Below are 17,068 nucleotides of genomic sequence, written 5' to 3' on the forward strand. Positions count from 1 at the left end.
TAAACAAACATAGACTCAATTTATTAGTTATGTGACCTTTGGAGGCAATTGGTCACTCATAATTTTATTTGGGGTATCAGTCTATGGGCGGCTGAATACAAATGCATGTCACAATGTTTAGATTTATATTATTAACCCCTTAATGATCACTGATATGCCTTTGGACGGCAGTAGTTAAGGGTACTTAAACCACAGCGCGGTTAATTCACAGCACTGTGGAGAAAGTAAATAGCACCCCCCAGAGTCAGATTTTCTCTGGGGTCTCAGCTGCCGGGGGTAGCTGAGACCCAAGAGAACATGATTCGGGTCGGTTTTTACCAACCCCGTTTTTTGTGATTGCTGTTATTAACTGTATAATGGCAACCACGAAAAAAGTCGCAATTTTGCATTTAATTTTTCTCTCCTCTGATATGATTGCAACACCATCTTGGTCTGGGAAGAAAATGGCGGGTGCATGCACAGTTGGGATTAGGGTTAGCATTAGGGTTAGTGATTAGAGTTAGGGTTGGGATTAGGGTTAGGGATTAGCATTAGAGTTAGGGTTGGGATTAGGGTTAGAGGTGTGTTGGGGTTAGGGTTGGAGCTAGAATTGAGGGGTTTCCACTATTTACCAACTTTGGGAGTATAATTTCTCCTGTTACGCTTGGGAAAATAAAAAAATTGGGGGCTAAAAAAATCACTTTTGCTGGAAAAAGCAGGGCATCCAATCTCAATTCCAGCCAATTCTGCGTTGAAAAAGTCAAACGGCGCTCCTTCCTTTGCGAGCTCTGCTGTGCGCCCAAAAAGTGGTTTACCCCCACATATGGAGTATTGGCATATTCAGGGGAAATTGCACAACACATTTTGTGGTTCATTTTCTCTTTTAACACTTGTAAAAAAAAAATTGGTTCTGAAGTAAATTTTTTTGCAAAAAAAAGTTAAATGTTAATTTTTTCCTTCCAAATTGCTTCAGTTCCTGTGAAGCACATAAAGGGTTAATAAACTTCTTGAATGTGGTTTTGAGCACCTTGAGGGGTCCAGTTTTTAGAATGGTGTCACTTTTGGGTATTTTCTGTCATGTACATCCCTCAAAATGACTTTAAATATGACGTGGTCCCTTAAAAAAATGGTTTTGTAAATTTTGTTGTAAAAATGAGAAATCGCTGTTCCAAAATTGTGCTGATGCAAAGTAGACATGTGGGAAATGTTGTTTATTAAGAAGTTGTTGTGACATATCTCTCTGATTTAAGGGTATAAAAATGTAAAGTTTGAAAATTGCAAAATTTTCAAAATTTTTGCTATATTTCCATTTTTTTCATAACTAAACACAAGTCATATAGAAGAAATGTTACCACTAACATGAAGTAAAATATGTCACGAAAGAACAGACTCAGAATCAGCGGGATCCGTTGAAGCGTTCCAGAGTTATAACCTCATAAAGTGACAGTGGTCAGAATTGTAAAAATTGGCCTGGTCATTAACCTGCAAAATGGCTCTCTCACTAAAGGGTTAAAATAATTAGAAAAACATGTATCTTTTCCTTTATGCTTCACAAATACTTGCTATTTTGTGTTGGTATATCACCTTATATCCCAATAAAATACATTTAAGTTTATAAATATAACATTAAAAAATATGAAAAACTTTACGTGGTAAGAATACTTTTTCAGAGCACTGTATATGTCTGAATTCATTACTCCCTACACTTATGTAAACATAAGCAATCTATTCACGATTGTTAATTCAAAGTTTATGCCCTGTCGTAAGACTTTTTTTTAGGACTTTCCATGGGAAGTTAAAAGGCTTGTTGGTGGGGCCCTGTTGCAGCACTACTTAAAATTTTCTTTCTAAATATGTGAACATATCTCATTATTTAGTTTATTGATCTTTTAATTTAAAATAGAAAAAAAGACAGCTAAAGTCTTACCTGTATAAATACCTAAAAGTGTATATATTAAAGATTCTGTTGGCTTCTTGGAACTGGTAGTGTTCATACTATTGACTTCAATATATGGGCAGTCATTTGCTCCACAGTGTGTATAATTTGGTAATCTTATATTATTGCCTACAAAATATTAATAATAAATACAAATATATAAATATAATCAGAATTAAAAGTATATAACTGATTAGATAACAATTAAATCCAGTCTTATATTACTTACAAATTTCCTGGTTGACTAAATGTTAAATGTCACAATAATAGCTATCCAAAAAAATGAATACATATGTCATAAACCAATAAAAGTAAACATATAAAAAAAAAAAGTAAGCAAACTGAAAGAATGGTACAGTGGAGATCTACAATATACTGTCTTATGGGAGCGAATGTCTTTCACAACAAGTTATATTTTCAGATTTAGGGAAAATAATTTTTGGATTAAACGTGCGCTGCTAGACAAATGACTCCTTCCAGATTGCGTACTTTATACTTTTAATTCCCAACGCGTTTCGAAGTTAACACTTCTTCCTCAGGGGATGATATGTACAGACAGGCAAGGCTGTTACCGGTTTTATACATACAAAGTTCAAAAATTGGCGCCAAAGATCACATGTTACAAGAAAAAAAAAAAAAAAAAGGAATGTCATCAGTATTTAAAAATGTATGAAAACGTAGTTTAAAACTATATTATTTCCACCATAATTAATTCTCTTAATTTATTTATTTACAGACAGCTTGAAGATAAGAATAACAAACGAAAAAATGATGAAAAAAGAAAAACCTATATAGAACCAGAAAAAAAGGGGTCAAGAAAGAGCAGTAAACCAGAACTCAGACCGCCAGCCTACGTGAGCAGGCTAAATGGAAAAAAAAAAAAAAAAAGGAGGAGAGAAGAGGAGAAGAAAGAAGGAGGAAAATTCCTAGTAGAAAACATATATATATATATCTATATATATGTGAAAACATGTTAAACTAAAAATTTATTAAATATGATAAAAAATGGATTAAAAATATATCTAAAAAAAGAGTTGTATAAAATGAATTGTGATCGCGTCATGAATACTAGGGAAAAAATGTATATATAATATGAATATTTATGTAATAGAAATATATATATATAGGCATATACTATTAACAATAGTAATAAAATAATAAATCATCATATGCACATGAAAAATTAAAAGCATATACAGTGGGGCAAAAAAGTATTTAGTCAGTCAGCAATAGTGCAAGTTCCACCACTTAAAAAGATGAGAGGCGTCTGTAATTTACATCATAGGTAGACCTCAACTATGGGAGACAAACTGAGAAAAAAAAATCCAGAAAATCACATTGTCTGTTTTTTTTTCATTTTATTTGCATATTATGGTGGAAAATAAGTATTTGGTCAGAAACAAGCAATCAAGATTTCTGGCTCTCACAGACCTGTAACTTCTTCTTTAAGAGTCTCCTCTTTCCTCCACTCATTACCTGTAGTAATGGCACCTGTTTAAACTTGTTATCAGTATAAAAAGACACCTGTGCACACCCTCAAACAGTCTGACTCCAAACTCCACTATGGTGAAGACCAAAGAGCTGTCAAAGGACACCAGAAACAAAATTGTAGCCCTGCACCAGGCTGGGAAAACTGAATCTGCAATAGCCAACCAGCTTGGAGTGAAGAAATCAACTGTGGGAGCAATAATTAGAAAATGGAAGACATACAAGACCACTGATAATCTCCCTCGATCTGGTGCTCCACGCAAAATCCCACCCCGTGGGGTCAGAATGATCACAAGAACGGTGAGCAAAAATCCCACAACCACGCGGGGGGACCTAGTGAATGAACTGCAGAGAGCTGGGACCAATGTAACAAGGCCTACCATAAGTAACACACTACGCCACCATGGACTCAGATCCTGCAGTGCCAGACGTGTCCCACTGCTTAAGCCTGTACATGTCCGGGCCCGTCTGAAGTTTGCTAGAGAGCATTTGGATGATCCAGAGGAGTTTTGGGAGAATGTCCTATGGTCTGATGAAACCAATCTGGAACTGTTTGGTAGAAACACAACTTGTCGTGTTTGGAGGAAAAAGAATACTGAGTTGCATCCATCAAACACCATACCTACTGTAAAGCATGGTGGTGGAAACATCATGCTTTGGGGCTGTTTCTCTGCAAAGGGGCCAGGACGACTGATCCGGGTACATGAAAGAATGAATGGGGCCATGTATCGTGAGATTTTGAGTGCAAACCTCCTTCCATCAGCAAGGGCATTGAAGATGAAACGTGGCTGGGTCTTTCAACATGACAATGATCCAAAGCACACCGCCAGGGCAACGAAGGAGTGGCTTCGTAAGAAGCATTTCAAGGTCCTGGAGTGGCCTAGCCAGTCTCCAGATCTCAACCCTATAGAAAACCTTTGGAGGGAGTTGAAAGTTCGTGTTGCCAAGCGAAAAGCCAAAAACATCACTGCTCTAGAGGAGATCTGCATGGAGGAATGGGCCAACATACCAACAACAGTGTGTGGCAACCTTGTGAAGACTTACAGAAAACGTTTGACCTCTGTCATTGCCAACAAAGGATATATCACAAAGTATTGAGATGAAATTTTGTTTCTGACCAAATACTTATTTTCCACCATAATATGCAAATAAAATGAAAAAAAAAACAGACAATGTGATTTTCTGGATTTTTTTTTCTCAGTTTGTCTCCCATAGTTGAGGTCTACCTATGATGTAAATTACAGACGCCTCTCATCTTTTTAAGTGGTGGAACTTGCACTATTGCTGACTGACTAAATACTTTTTTTCCCCACTGTAAGCACATGAAATTATATTAGAAATATTTATGTAATAGGGAAAAAATGTATACTAGGGAATACTAATTGTGACGCGATCACAATTCATTTTATACAACTCTTTTTTTATATATATTTTTAATCTATTTTTTATCATATTTAATAAATTTTTCGTTTAACATGTTTTCACATATATATAGATATATATATATGTTTTCTACTAGGAATTTTCCTCCTTCTTTCTTCTCCTCTTCTCCCCTCCTTTTTTTTTTTTTTTTTTCCATTTAGCCTGCTCACGTAGGCTGGCGGTCTGAGTTCTGGTTTACTGCTCTTTTTTGACCCCTTTTTTTCTGGTTCTATATAGGTTTTTCTTTTTTCATCATTTTTTCGTTTGCTATTCTTATCTTCAAGCTGTCTGTTAATAAATAAATTAAGAGAATTAATTATGGTGGAAATAATATAGTTTTAAACAACGTTTTCATACATTTTTTAATACTGATGACCTTTGACATTCCTTTTTTTTTTTTTTTTTTTTCTTGTAACATGTGATCTTTGGCGCCAATTTTTGAACTTTGTATGTATAAAACCGGTAACAGCCTTGCCTGTCTGTACATATCATCCCCTGAGGAAGAAGTGTTAACTTCGAAACGCGTTGGGAATTAAAAGTATAAAGTACGCAATCTGGAAGGAGTCATTTGTCTAGCAGCGCACGTTTAATCCAAAAATTCTTTTCCCTAAATCTGATGATTTATGGTCACAGAGTGGCCATTTGGATGTGCAGCAGGCTGACCTTTGTTCCTTTGTGTCTGAAACTCTCCTACATAAGGTGAGTATAATATCTTGATTTATATCTATTTATACTTGGGTAAGACCCTATTGCGCTCTTTCTCTTTTAGTTTTGACAAGTTATATTTATCATAGGAATGAAAGAAACCAAGCTTTTACATTTTAAATTTTACTCTATTCACAGCACAACAAAAATAATGTGTTAACTTGAATACATGGTTAAGTATGATACCAAACTTCCAAAGCTTTTTTTTACCACTTTTATACAATGAATTAACTTTTTGAAAAACAAATTGACATAATTTGTCAACTGTGTGAGAGTTTAGTTAGTTAGACAAACTGCAGTTTTCATAGGCATCATTTTGTGGTACATATTACTTTTTGGTCCCTTTTAATTCTCGTTTTTTGAAGGATGGAAGAATAAAAAAGGAATAAGTTCAGAATTGTGTTAAATTTTAATTTTTTTACAACCTAAGCCTTGTTAAAGAAGCACTCTCATCAAAGTTTTATCCTCTTCACATGCTGCGATCTTCATATTATAAAGCACTGTGTACTTACATATGCTCATTTTGTATTTCTACCCAGTTAGTTCTTTTTTATCTACTTTAAATAGAAGCATAAAGTCTCTTGTCCCTGCATTTATTATTCCCCTCTTCAACTACTGAGCCAGCTGCTCTCTCCTCCCCCTGCCAGAGACTTTTGCATTGACTCATGAGTCACGCAGTGGAACGCGACCTCCTATTTCTACATAGAGCTTAGAAGGACTCAGCTAGTCTTTTTTAAATCAAGTGATTTAATAGATCTAATGGAAAAGAGAAGGATTAGCTGGGTAAAAGGGCGAGACAAGCAATTGTAAGTGCACAGTGCTATATAATATGATAATGGCAATATATTAAAGAATAAACATTTTTGATGGAAGTGCTTCTTCATTTTTATTCAGTGAAATAACTTGATTATAAAAGCACCAAATTTATATACCGGAAGTTTTTATGCTTTAATACCAATGCTCCACAAAAAATTTAACATAAAATTTTAGAACAAAGCCCAATTGTTCTTAAATGTGTTTTACAATTTTTACATGATAAATAATGAAATATAAATATTTTATCAGTATGATACATAACAGATGCAATGATATAATTGATATCGAATATGTGTTGTTTTTAACGTTGTTTTTTCCTGAGCAGTAGAAGATAAGGGAACTAGAAGAGCATGTCCCATTATGGTGAGAAACTTCAAATATGTAGCTGTACAATCAGTGGATGGAAGATGGAAGATGTATCAGAGAGGCTTATAAGTAGACATCATCTGCCCAAAATCTGATGACTGAAATGTAAAATGTAACAGTGGTTTAGCTCCGAATTCCTGAAAAATTGTATTTAGACTTACCTGTGACAGAACCAAGGCAATCAAAGTTGATGGAGACTGAGACAGGGCAAAAACAAGTAGGTGGGATGGTGCACTTAAGTGTTTGGTTTGAACAGTCATTCTGTGATGACAGAGTCGCTTTACAGTAAATGGCTTGCAGACCAAGCCAGGCCACGCATCAGGGAACAATCAATGAGAAAAATGAAAAAAAAAAAAGCAACAAATGCCAGGCAAGATACAAGCATATCTAACCTTTATTAAATCTAATATATAAAGCTCAAGTGTGTATATGTATGTATGTATGTATGTGTGTGTGTATGTATGTGTGTGTGTGTGTATGTCTGGGATAGGCATCCGCACCATCGCAGCTACAGCCACAAAATTTGGCACAGTCACACGTCTGGACCCCGAGAGCGTCCTAGGCTATGTTGTGAGGCGAAATTTTAACCCCGCGCGTTCCAATTCACCAAACAATTTTGCCCCTGTCTACATACTGGGGAAAAAGTGTGTGTGCGTCCAAGCCCCGCCCCTCATGATGTCACAATGCCCATATCTACATACTGAGGAAAAAGTGTGTGCGTGTCAAGCCCCGCCCCTCATTATGATGTCATAATCGTTGCCATGGCGACGCTTATGTCATAGGTTGCAAGCCCCGCCGCTGGACTATGGGATGGATGATATCTATGATGGGTATATGGGCACGGAACTATGGGATGGCGGATATGTACTGTATATGGGCACGGGACTATGGGATGGAGGATGTGTGGTGGGTATATGGGCACTCGACTATGGGATGGAGGATGTGTGATGGGTATATGGGCACGGGACTATGGGATGGAGGATAATTATAATTTGCTATAACTAACCACAGTTAGTTACTATGCCTGGGCAGCGCCAGGCTCTTCAGCTAGTTATAGATAAAAGGGAATCACAACAATAAAAAGGAGACCACAGGCATATCCAGCATGGGTAGCATGAAAAATAGAAAATGGTTGGGAAGTGATTATGGCATTAAGAATACATAGGTGTTACATAGACTGTGTGAAGCAAAGAAATATTATCATCATGGGTATTTGCAGTTCCCTGATGTACCTAGTTCATTTTACCACAATGAGGGAAAGGATATGAGTTCTGTAGCACATATTATTAAAGAGACTATAATAACAAAGTTATCAATAGTAATCCATGTAGATAAACAGGTAACTAGTGTCAGTATATAAAGATATAAAATGACATAAGTCTCCCTAGGTACAGCCCATAGAAAATGCTGCATAACTTAGCAGTCAAAGAAGGAAAGCACTGTCAAAAATGGCTATCAAGAAATAAATCTATATTGCATATTTTACATATACCCTTTTGTAGGGAACCCACCCAAGCAAACAATCACAAAACCTATCTCTGAAAATGTGATTTCTGTTATACATAGTAGTACTGATGCACTCCTGTGTATAGCACAAGCAATTTGATGATCACAGGTTCAAGATCATTAACCCTTTAACCACCGCTGATTCTCCTTTTAACGACCGTAGTTAAGTGTACATAAACCACAGTGCCATGAACTCACGGCGCTGTGGAAAAATTGTATAGCGCCCCCCAGAGTCGGACTTTCTCTGGGGTCTCAGCTACCAGGGGTAGCCGAGACCCCAGAGAACATGATTCGGGTTGTTTTTTCCAACCTTGGTGTTGCAATTATCATTATTATCGGCAACAATAGGAAGAGTTTTCCTATTGGTTCATTTTGGTCATAGCCCCTATCACAGTGAAAACCCCCCTTTATCACCCCTTATTTAGGGAAAAATAATGAAATAAAGATAATATATTTAGTTTCATTTTCCCAATAGGGTTAGAGTTAGGCTAAAGTGAGTTGGGCTAAAGTTAGGGTTAGGTTTAGGGTAAGGGTTGGAATTAGGGTTAGGGTTGGAATTAGTGTTAAGGTTAGGGTTTGAATTAGAGTTGGGATTAGGGTTAGGGTTGGGATTAGGGTTAGGGTTAGGATTAGGGTTAGGGATTAGGGGTAAGGTTGGGATTAGGGTTACGGTTAGGGATTAGGGGTAGGGTTGGGATTAGGGTTAGGGTTGGGATTAGGGATAGGGATGTGTTGGGGATAGGTTTTTGGTTAGGGTTATGATTAGGGTTGGGATTAGGGTTAGGGTTATGGTTAGGGTTAGGGTTATGGTTAGGGTTGGGATTAGAGTTAGGGTTATGGTTAAGATTAGGGTTAAGTGTGTGTAGGGGTTAGGGTTGTGGTTAGGGTTATGGTTAGGGTTGGGATTAGGGTTAGGGGTGTGTTGGGGTTAGGTTTGTGCTTAGGGTTATGGTTAGGGTTGGGATTTGAGTTAGGGGTGCTTTGGGGTTAGGGTTAGAGTTAGAATTGGGGGGTTTCCACTGTTTAAGCACATCAGGGTGTCTCCAAACGCCACATGGCGCCACCATTGATTCCAAACAATTTTGCTTTCAAAAAGTCAAACAGAGCTCCCTCCCTTCCAAACCCTGACGTGTGCTGAAACAGTGGTTTACCCCAACATATGGGGAATCAGCATACTCAGGACCAATTTCACTACAACTTTGGGGGTCTATTTTCTTCTGTTACCCCTGGAAAAATAAAAAATTGGGGGCTAAAAAATCATTTTTGTTGAAGAAGAAAATTATTTATTATTTTCACGGCTCTGCTTTACAAACTTCTGTGAAGCACTTAGAGGTTCAAAGTGCTCACCACACAGCTAGATAAGCACCTTTGGGTGTCTAGTTTCCAAAGTGGGGTCACATGTGGGGGTTTCTACTGTTTAGGCTCATCAAGAGCTCTGCAAACGCAACCTGATGCCCGCAGACCATTCCACCAAAGTCTGCATTCCAAAATGTCACTTCTTCCCTTTCGAACCCTGACCAAGGCCAGTGTTGGTGGCAGGCAGACCTGGCAGCTGCCTAGGGCCCCTACTCCCCGGGGGGCCCCCGCTAGTGACATATCACACAGCTGCTATAGTGTCACTTGTGTGGGGTTTCCACTATTTAGGCACATCTCCAAATGCGACATGGTGTCCGATCTCAATTCCAGCCAATTCTGCATTGAAAAAGTCAAATGGCACTCCTATCCTTCCAAGCTCTGCCATGCGCCCAAATAGTCATTTACACCCACATATGGGGTATCAGCGTACTCAGGACAAATTGCACAATAACTTTTAGGGTCCTGTTACCCTTGGAAGAATAAAAATTGGGGGTGAAAAGATCATTTTTGTAGAAAAAATATGATTTTTTAATTGTACCGCTGTACGTTACAAAATTCTGTGAAGCCCTTGTGGGTTCAAAGTTCTCACCACATATCCACATATCTAGATAAGTTCCTTGGTGGGTCTAGTTTCCAAAATGGGGTCACTTGGGGGGGTTCCACTGTTTAGGTACATCAGGGGCTCTCCAAACGCGACATGGCGTCCGATCTGAATTCCAGCCAATTTTGCATAGAAAAAGACAAACGGCGCTCCTTTCCTGCTGAGGTCTGCCATGCGCCGAAACAGTGGTTCCCCCCACATATCAGGTATCAGCATACTCAGGACAAATTGCACAATAACTTTTGCAGTCCAATTTCTCCTATTACCCTTGGTAAAATAAAAAAAATTGAACCTGAAGTATTTTTTTAGTGAAAAAAAGTTAAATGTTCATTTTTTTTTAAATATTCAAAAAATTCCTGTGATGCACCTAAAGGGTTAATAAACTTCTTGAATGTGGTTTTGAGCACCTTAAGGGGTGCAGTTTTTAGAATGGTGTCACTTTTGGGTATTTTCTATCATATAGACCCCTCAAAGTGGCTTCAAATGTGATGTGGTCCGTAAAAATAAAAAGGTGTTTTAAAAGTGAGAAATCGCTGGTCAATTTTTAACCCTTCTAACTTCCTAGCTGAAAAAAATTTTGGTTCCAAAATTGTGCTGATGTAAAGTAAACATGTGGGAAATGTTACTTATCAAGTTTTTTGTGTGCCGTATCTCTGTGATTTAAGGGCATAAAAATTCAAATTTGGAAAATTGCGAAATTTTCAAAATTTTTGCCAAATTTCCATTTTTTTCACAAATAAACACAAGTTATTTGAATGAAATTTTACCACTAACATGAAGTACAATATGTCACGAGAAAACATTGTCAGTATTGCTGGGATCCATGGAAGCGTTCCAGAGTTATTACCTCATAAAGGGACAGTAGTCAGAATTGTAAAAATTGGCCTGGTCATTAACATGCAAACCACCCTTGGGGCTTAAGGAGTTAATTCTGTGGAAGCGTGGTTGAAAACCAATGTCCGACCATCATTTGTTCATTTTCATAGATTTTTATTATTACTTTTGTCAGATTCAAGTTATTTCTGTAACCATTGTGAGTTTTTCTGTCATTAAACCAGGGGTACCAACAATTTTGACCACGTGTGTAAGTGCCATCAGCCACAGTTTTGTGTACTTCTGAAAAGAAGGACAATGCTAAACAGAGGCCAGACGAAGTCCAGAGTAACTCTGCTGCCTCACTATAGTGAATGGATTCCTCGGGGGTTTCATCTGAATAACGTCTCTCAGAGATTTAGATGGAAACCTCAAAGTAATTGTTCAGCGTAGAGCACCAGATAAATGTGATCCCAAACGTTATGTAAAATGTTCCCAATAAAAGCTTCAATTCAATCCATAAAAATCTAGCCCCCACTCAGGTCTGTCATCTGTAAATTAGGGGGCTTTCATGATTTTGGTAATATGAAGGCTCTGGAAAAGTGCTATGGCTCCTCACCTTCTAAAAAGAAATTCTGCAAATTCTGTGCTCCCCAATCCAAATGCCCCCCTCCCTTCTGAGCTCCAAAGTGTACCTAAACCATATATGGTGTCCACATGTTTGGCTTCTCTGAAGCAACGAGAGCTGGCCTAACTTACGGGTGCATGTCTCCAGAAGTACAAGCTGGTCACACAACGTACTGGTCACTACAATGGCAGTTTGCAGTTTTCACTGGGCAACATTCATTGCTGCTTGTTACTGGAAAACACCCATGGAGTCAAAATTGTCACCACTCCTGTAGATAAATTCCAAAAGGGGTATAGTCTCCAAATTGGGATCACTTGAGGGGACATTCTGTTCTTTTAGCAATTAGGTGCTCTGTATATGGAGTCCATAAACTGTAATAGGAAAATCTGCACTCCAGGAGGCAAACAGCACTCCATTCCCCCCAAGTCTCTCCATATGGCTAAGTAGTACTTACAGCCAAATATGGGGTATTGCCACGTTCAGTAGAAATTATGGGACAAATTATAGTGCCATTATTACCCACATCTTGTGTTACAATGCAAAATCTGGAGCTAAAACAAAATTTTGGTGGTAAAAATTTAATTATTTTTTCTTCACTGCCCAGTGGTATAAAATTCTGTGATGCACCTGTGGTGTCAATATGATCACAGCACCTCTAGACCGATTTGTTAAGAGTAGAGTTGAGCGAAAAGGGTTGGTCAAATTCAAAAATAGCCGACTTTCGCTAAAGTCGGGTTTTGCCGATCGAAACCCGACCATATCGTGAAGTCGGCCATGAGGTCACCGATCAGAGCACCAAAGTCGCTTTTCAAATAATGCTTCCAGGGCCTTTTCTCGGCCAATGATGGAGGACGCACACTGTGGGCAACGCGATGACGTGCGCAGCGGCCACCACCATCTTACAGAAGGGCATTGAAGTGATTGGCTGGCTTTGTGTGACGTCACAGTGGTTAAAAAAGGCCGTGACAGCTGACCGCCATCTTACTTCTGCCGATCTTACAATAGGGAGAGGTGCTGCTGATGCTGCTGCTGATTCTGAATAGGGAGAGCATTAGGCAGGGAAGAAGGAAAAAAAATTGCTTCTGCTGCTAGCACTTTTCACTGTACAGTTAGTGTGCAGTGAAAGAGGAGGATTTTTGTTCTGTGCAGCAGCACTGGTGGTGATTAGGCTGCCTTTTAAGGCTACCTGATAGCTGCATTGCTATGTGCACACTGCTGTTCAAACTGCTTTTTTCAAAGCACTCCAACTTTTATTATTTTGTTCTGGTGAGTTACTGAGCGTTCATTTTTTCACACACCGTATAGCGGAGTACGCTCCTCACACACTACCATCTACCGGCTGGTATCACGGACAAATAGAAGCTATCTGGGTGTGACTCTGGAAAAACAAGCCGAGGAGTTTTCCATTTTTCCAGACCTACACCTTATAGAGCTGTCCGCTTTTCAAACAGTTTCGTATATTTGCTGTTTGATGACGGTCAAAACTAGACAGAGACAGCGTGTGTCAGTCCGTATACAAATAGACGGAGATTGACAATTTTCCATACACACACAGTATAAAGCTGTCCGATTCTCAAATGGTATTGTATATCTGCCGTTCGCGTTACAGTCACATCTATACAGAGTCAGAGTGTGTTTGTAACACTCCGTAAATACATATACGGAGATTGTTAGTTACACAAAAAATATATACAGCTGTACACTTCTGATATAGTTCCGTATATCTGCTTGTTGGATTACGGTCAAATACATACTGTGAGAGCGTCTGTGACTAACAAAATATATACGTAGATTTAATTTTTTTAATACACCTTACACAGCTGGACGCTCCTCATACAGTACCATCTCTCTGCTGGTATTTTTGGTACATTTTCCCAAACATGAGGAAGTATGGTGGAAGAGTCCGTGGACATGGGCAGGGGGTCGCAGCTGGTAATGATGGTAGTGGTGTATCGGCTGGCTTTGGCAAAAGCACAATAGCAGCTAAGGCAGGAGGTGTTGAGCCTGCATCATCGCCTGGCCCAAGAAGGCCTGTAAGGCTGCCTGTTGTTGGAGTAGGAAAACCGCTTTTAAAGCCGGAGCATCAGGAACAGGTTTTGGCGTACATTGCCGAAACAGCCACCAGCTCTATTGCCTCCTCTTCGAAACCTGCAAGCATGGAGTCGTCAGTGCAGGGTTCTGGTCAGGAAAAACACCTTTCCTTGTGTCCTTCACCCCCACCAAAAGTTAAGGATGCGGCAGCCCACACTTCAGATTACTCTATGGAGCTCTTTTCATATACCATGCCTGGGTTCTCCAGTCAAATCCTGAATTCCCCAGTCCAAGATGAATCTGACATGGAGTGCACTAATGCACAGCCACTGCTAGGTGATTCTGCTGGTACAGTGACCCAGAGCACTACATTGCCCTCGCAGTCTACTGAGCCAGAATCTGACCCTGAGGAAACCCAGGTGCCCCTTCCCGCATACTATACCACCTTACACGGTGACACAGAGGAAGGTAAAGAGGAAGGTGCAGATGACTTTGAAGAGGAGGTGATGGATGACCCAGTTCTTGACCTGGATTGGCATCCATTGGGGGAGGAGGGTGGCGCTGGCAATAGTTAAGATAAGGAAAAGGATCCGCAGCAGACATTCACACCGCAGCAGCGGTTATCTGGCAGACCCGTAGCTGTCCAAAAATGTGGACCAAAAACTAAAGGAGTTGCAGGACAGCTTGACCAGATGGTCAACTTAGCACAGCGTGCAAGGCCAGAAAATGTTTACCATAGTAGGAAGAGTACATTGTGGCACTTCTTTGTCCAAAATCCTACTGATGAGGCAAAGGTTACCTGTAAGAAGTGCGGAAGGACCTTTAGCCGAGGTAAACAACTCAGAAATTTGAATACCAGTTGCATACTTAGACATTTAATCAACATGCACTTGCAAGCGTGGACGGACTACAAAACCTCAGGTAGCACATGTGCACCTGCTACAACTGAAGGTAGCCTGCAACGCTCCATCACTTCCCCCACTGTAAGACCACCGCCACCATTAAGCACACCACCAGCACTAAATGTGGAGGTGTCATTTCAAGGCAAAAGCACTCAGGAAATCACAATGGTTTTGCAACACAACACTGAATCGAGGCCATCAACATCAATACCATCACCAACCCCCTCTCACTCCATCCGGTCCACCACTACTTCCCCTACATGCAGCTCTCCAGTCCAGCTCACCCTACCAGACACTCTGAGTAGGACAAGAAAGTACTCATCCTCTCATCCGCGTACACTGTGTTTGAATGCCTACATTGCCAAACTAATCTCATTAGAGATGATGCCCTACCGTTTGTTTGAAAGCGAAGCTTTCCGTGAGCTCATGGCCTACGCTGTCCCATGCTATGACCTACTCAGTCGGCACTTCTTTTCTCGAAAAGCCATCCCTGCACTCCACCGGCATGTGAAAGACCGCATTGTCCATGCACTAAAACAGTCAGTGAGTGGAAAGGTGCACCTCACAACAGATGCATGGACCAGTAGGCATGGCCAGGGCCGTTACGTGTCCATCACTGCACACTGGGTTAATGTGGTAGATGCAGGCTCCACTGGGGACAGCGGCGATTGAATAGTGCTGCCTAGCCCACGGTATAGGAAACAGTTGGCTGTAGGCTTTCGACCCTCCTCCTCCATCAGCGAAAGCTCGTCCACAGAGTGCAGTCGCACGAGCACTCCATCCGCAGCTGGCAGTGTTGCACATGAGGTGTCCCACTATCGAACAACTAGTGGTAAGCGTCAGCAGGCTGTGTTAAAGATGATGTCTTTGGGCGACAACAGACACACCGCGGAGGTACTGGCTGACTACTTGCAGCGACAAACTGAGTCATTGCTGGGTAGTCTACATCTTGAGGCAGGTAGTCAGTGATAACGGGCGTAATTTTGTGGCAGCCATAGCCCGTGCAAAACTCACACACATACCTTGCCTGGCTCACACATTGAACCTGGTAGTGCAGTGCTTCCTTAATAATTATCTGGAGTTAACATCCCTGCTACATAAGGTTTGAAGACTGTGCTCGCACAACCGTCGCTCAAACGTCCACTCCACTCGTATGCAGAAGCTGCAGCGATTGCTCCACCTCCCCAAGCACCGCCTAATCATAGACTTTGCAACAAGGTGGAACTCCACTCTGCACATGGTTGAGAGGTTGTGTGAACAGAGGCAGCCTGTAATGCATTTGCGGGAGGATACACGGGCAGGCAGTTTGAGGGAAGACATGGAATTGTCGGGTGTGCAGTGGTCAAAGCTGAAAGACCTCTGTAAAATCCTTCAGTGTTTTGAGGAATGCACACGGCTGGTAAGTGCAGACGACGCCATCATAAGCATGAGCATCCCACTTATGTGTCTGCTCATGCAAAGTTTGATGCACATTAAGGATCAGGCGTCGGCAGCGGAGGAGGAGGAGGGAAGCCTTGATGACAGTCAGCCATTGTCTGGTCATGGAACTGTCCTGGACGAGGTGGAGGAAGAAGAGGAAGAGGAGGATGAGGGGGATGATTATTTTGGGCTGGAGGATGCTTCTCAGGGGGCAAGAGAACATGTGAGTGTGCCAAGGTCAGGTACAGTGTTTGCGAGTGACTGTAGGGAGTAGATTTGCCAGAAAGTGCTCCTCCACCCAGCAGTGGCAGTGCAGCATTGACACCTGGAACATTGGCCCAGATGTGCGATTATGCCTTGCGGATCCTAAAAAGGGACCCCAGCATTGCCAAAATGATGAGGGATGACGACTACTGGCTGGCCAGCATCCTCGATCCACGCTACAAGGGCAAATTACACATCATGCCACAGCAGAACCTAAAGATAATATTGGCTAACAAACAAGCAACTCTGGTAAACCGTTTGTTTGAGGCTTTCCCAGCACACAGCAGTGGTGCTGGTTCTCCCACGAGCCGTAGTGGGCACAATGGAAGAGGTGTTCATGGTGCACACAGCCGAAGTGGCGTTGGAGACAGGGGTTTAATGACCATGTTGTGGAATGATTTCTCAAGTACCGCTCACACGACTGCTAATACTGCATCAATTAAAAGTGACAGGAGACAGCAGTTGTCAACTATGGTTACAAACTACTTCTCCTCCCATATCGATGTTCTCCCTCACAGGTCATTCCCCTTTGACTATTGAGCCTATAAACTGGACATCTGGCCTGAATTGGCACAATATCCATTACAGGAGCTCGCTTGCCCTGCTGCTATTGTGTTATCTGAAAGAGTCTTCAGTGCTGCTGGATTAATCCTGACAGAAAAAAGGACCTGTCTGTCGACCCAAAATGTTGATGATCTAACCTTCATTAAAATGAACCATACATGGGTTTCTAAGGATTTTGTCCCACCTTGCCCTGCTGACACCTAGGTTGCCAGAAAACTGCCTCGCTTTTGTCCTCCCCTTCCTCGGACTTGCCCAATTCCGCCCTTTGCAGC

At 40.8% G+C, this 17,068-nt stretch overlaps 1 protein-coding gene across 1 annotated transcript in view; it reads right to left on the reverse strand.

Annotated features, from left to right (window-relative positions):
• The window catches only part of UNC93A (unc-93 homolog A), a 284,218-nt gene that overhangs the window by 91,656 nt on the left and 175,494 nt on the right, over positions 1–17,068 (reverse strand). Inside the window, exon 4 of the mRNA XM_073545094.1 lies at positions 1,907–2,044. Coding sequence (XP_073401195.1) covers positions 1,907–2,044 — 138 coding nt within the window. The remainder of the gene's footprint in view (positions 1–1,906; positions 2,045–17,068) is intronic.

The sequence above is a fragment of the Dendrobates tinctorius genome, unplaced genomic scaffold, assembly GCF_039654945.1.
Source record: "Dendrobates tinctorius isolate UK_male_01 unplaced genomic scaffold, ASM3965494v1 ptg000140l, whole genome shotgun sequence".
Classification (NCBI taxonomy): domain Eukaryota; kingdom Metazoa; phylum Chordata; class Amphibia; order Anura; family Dendrobatidae; genus Dendrobates; species Dendrobates tinctorius.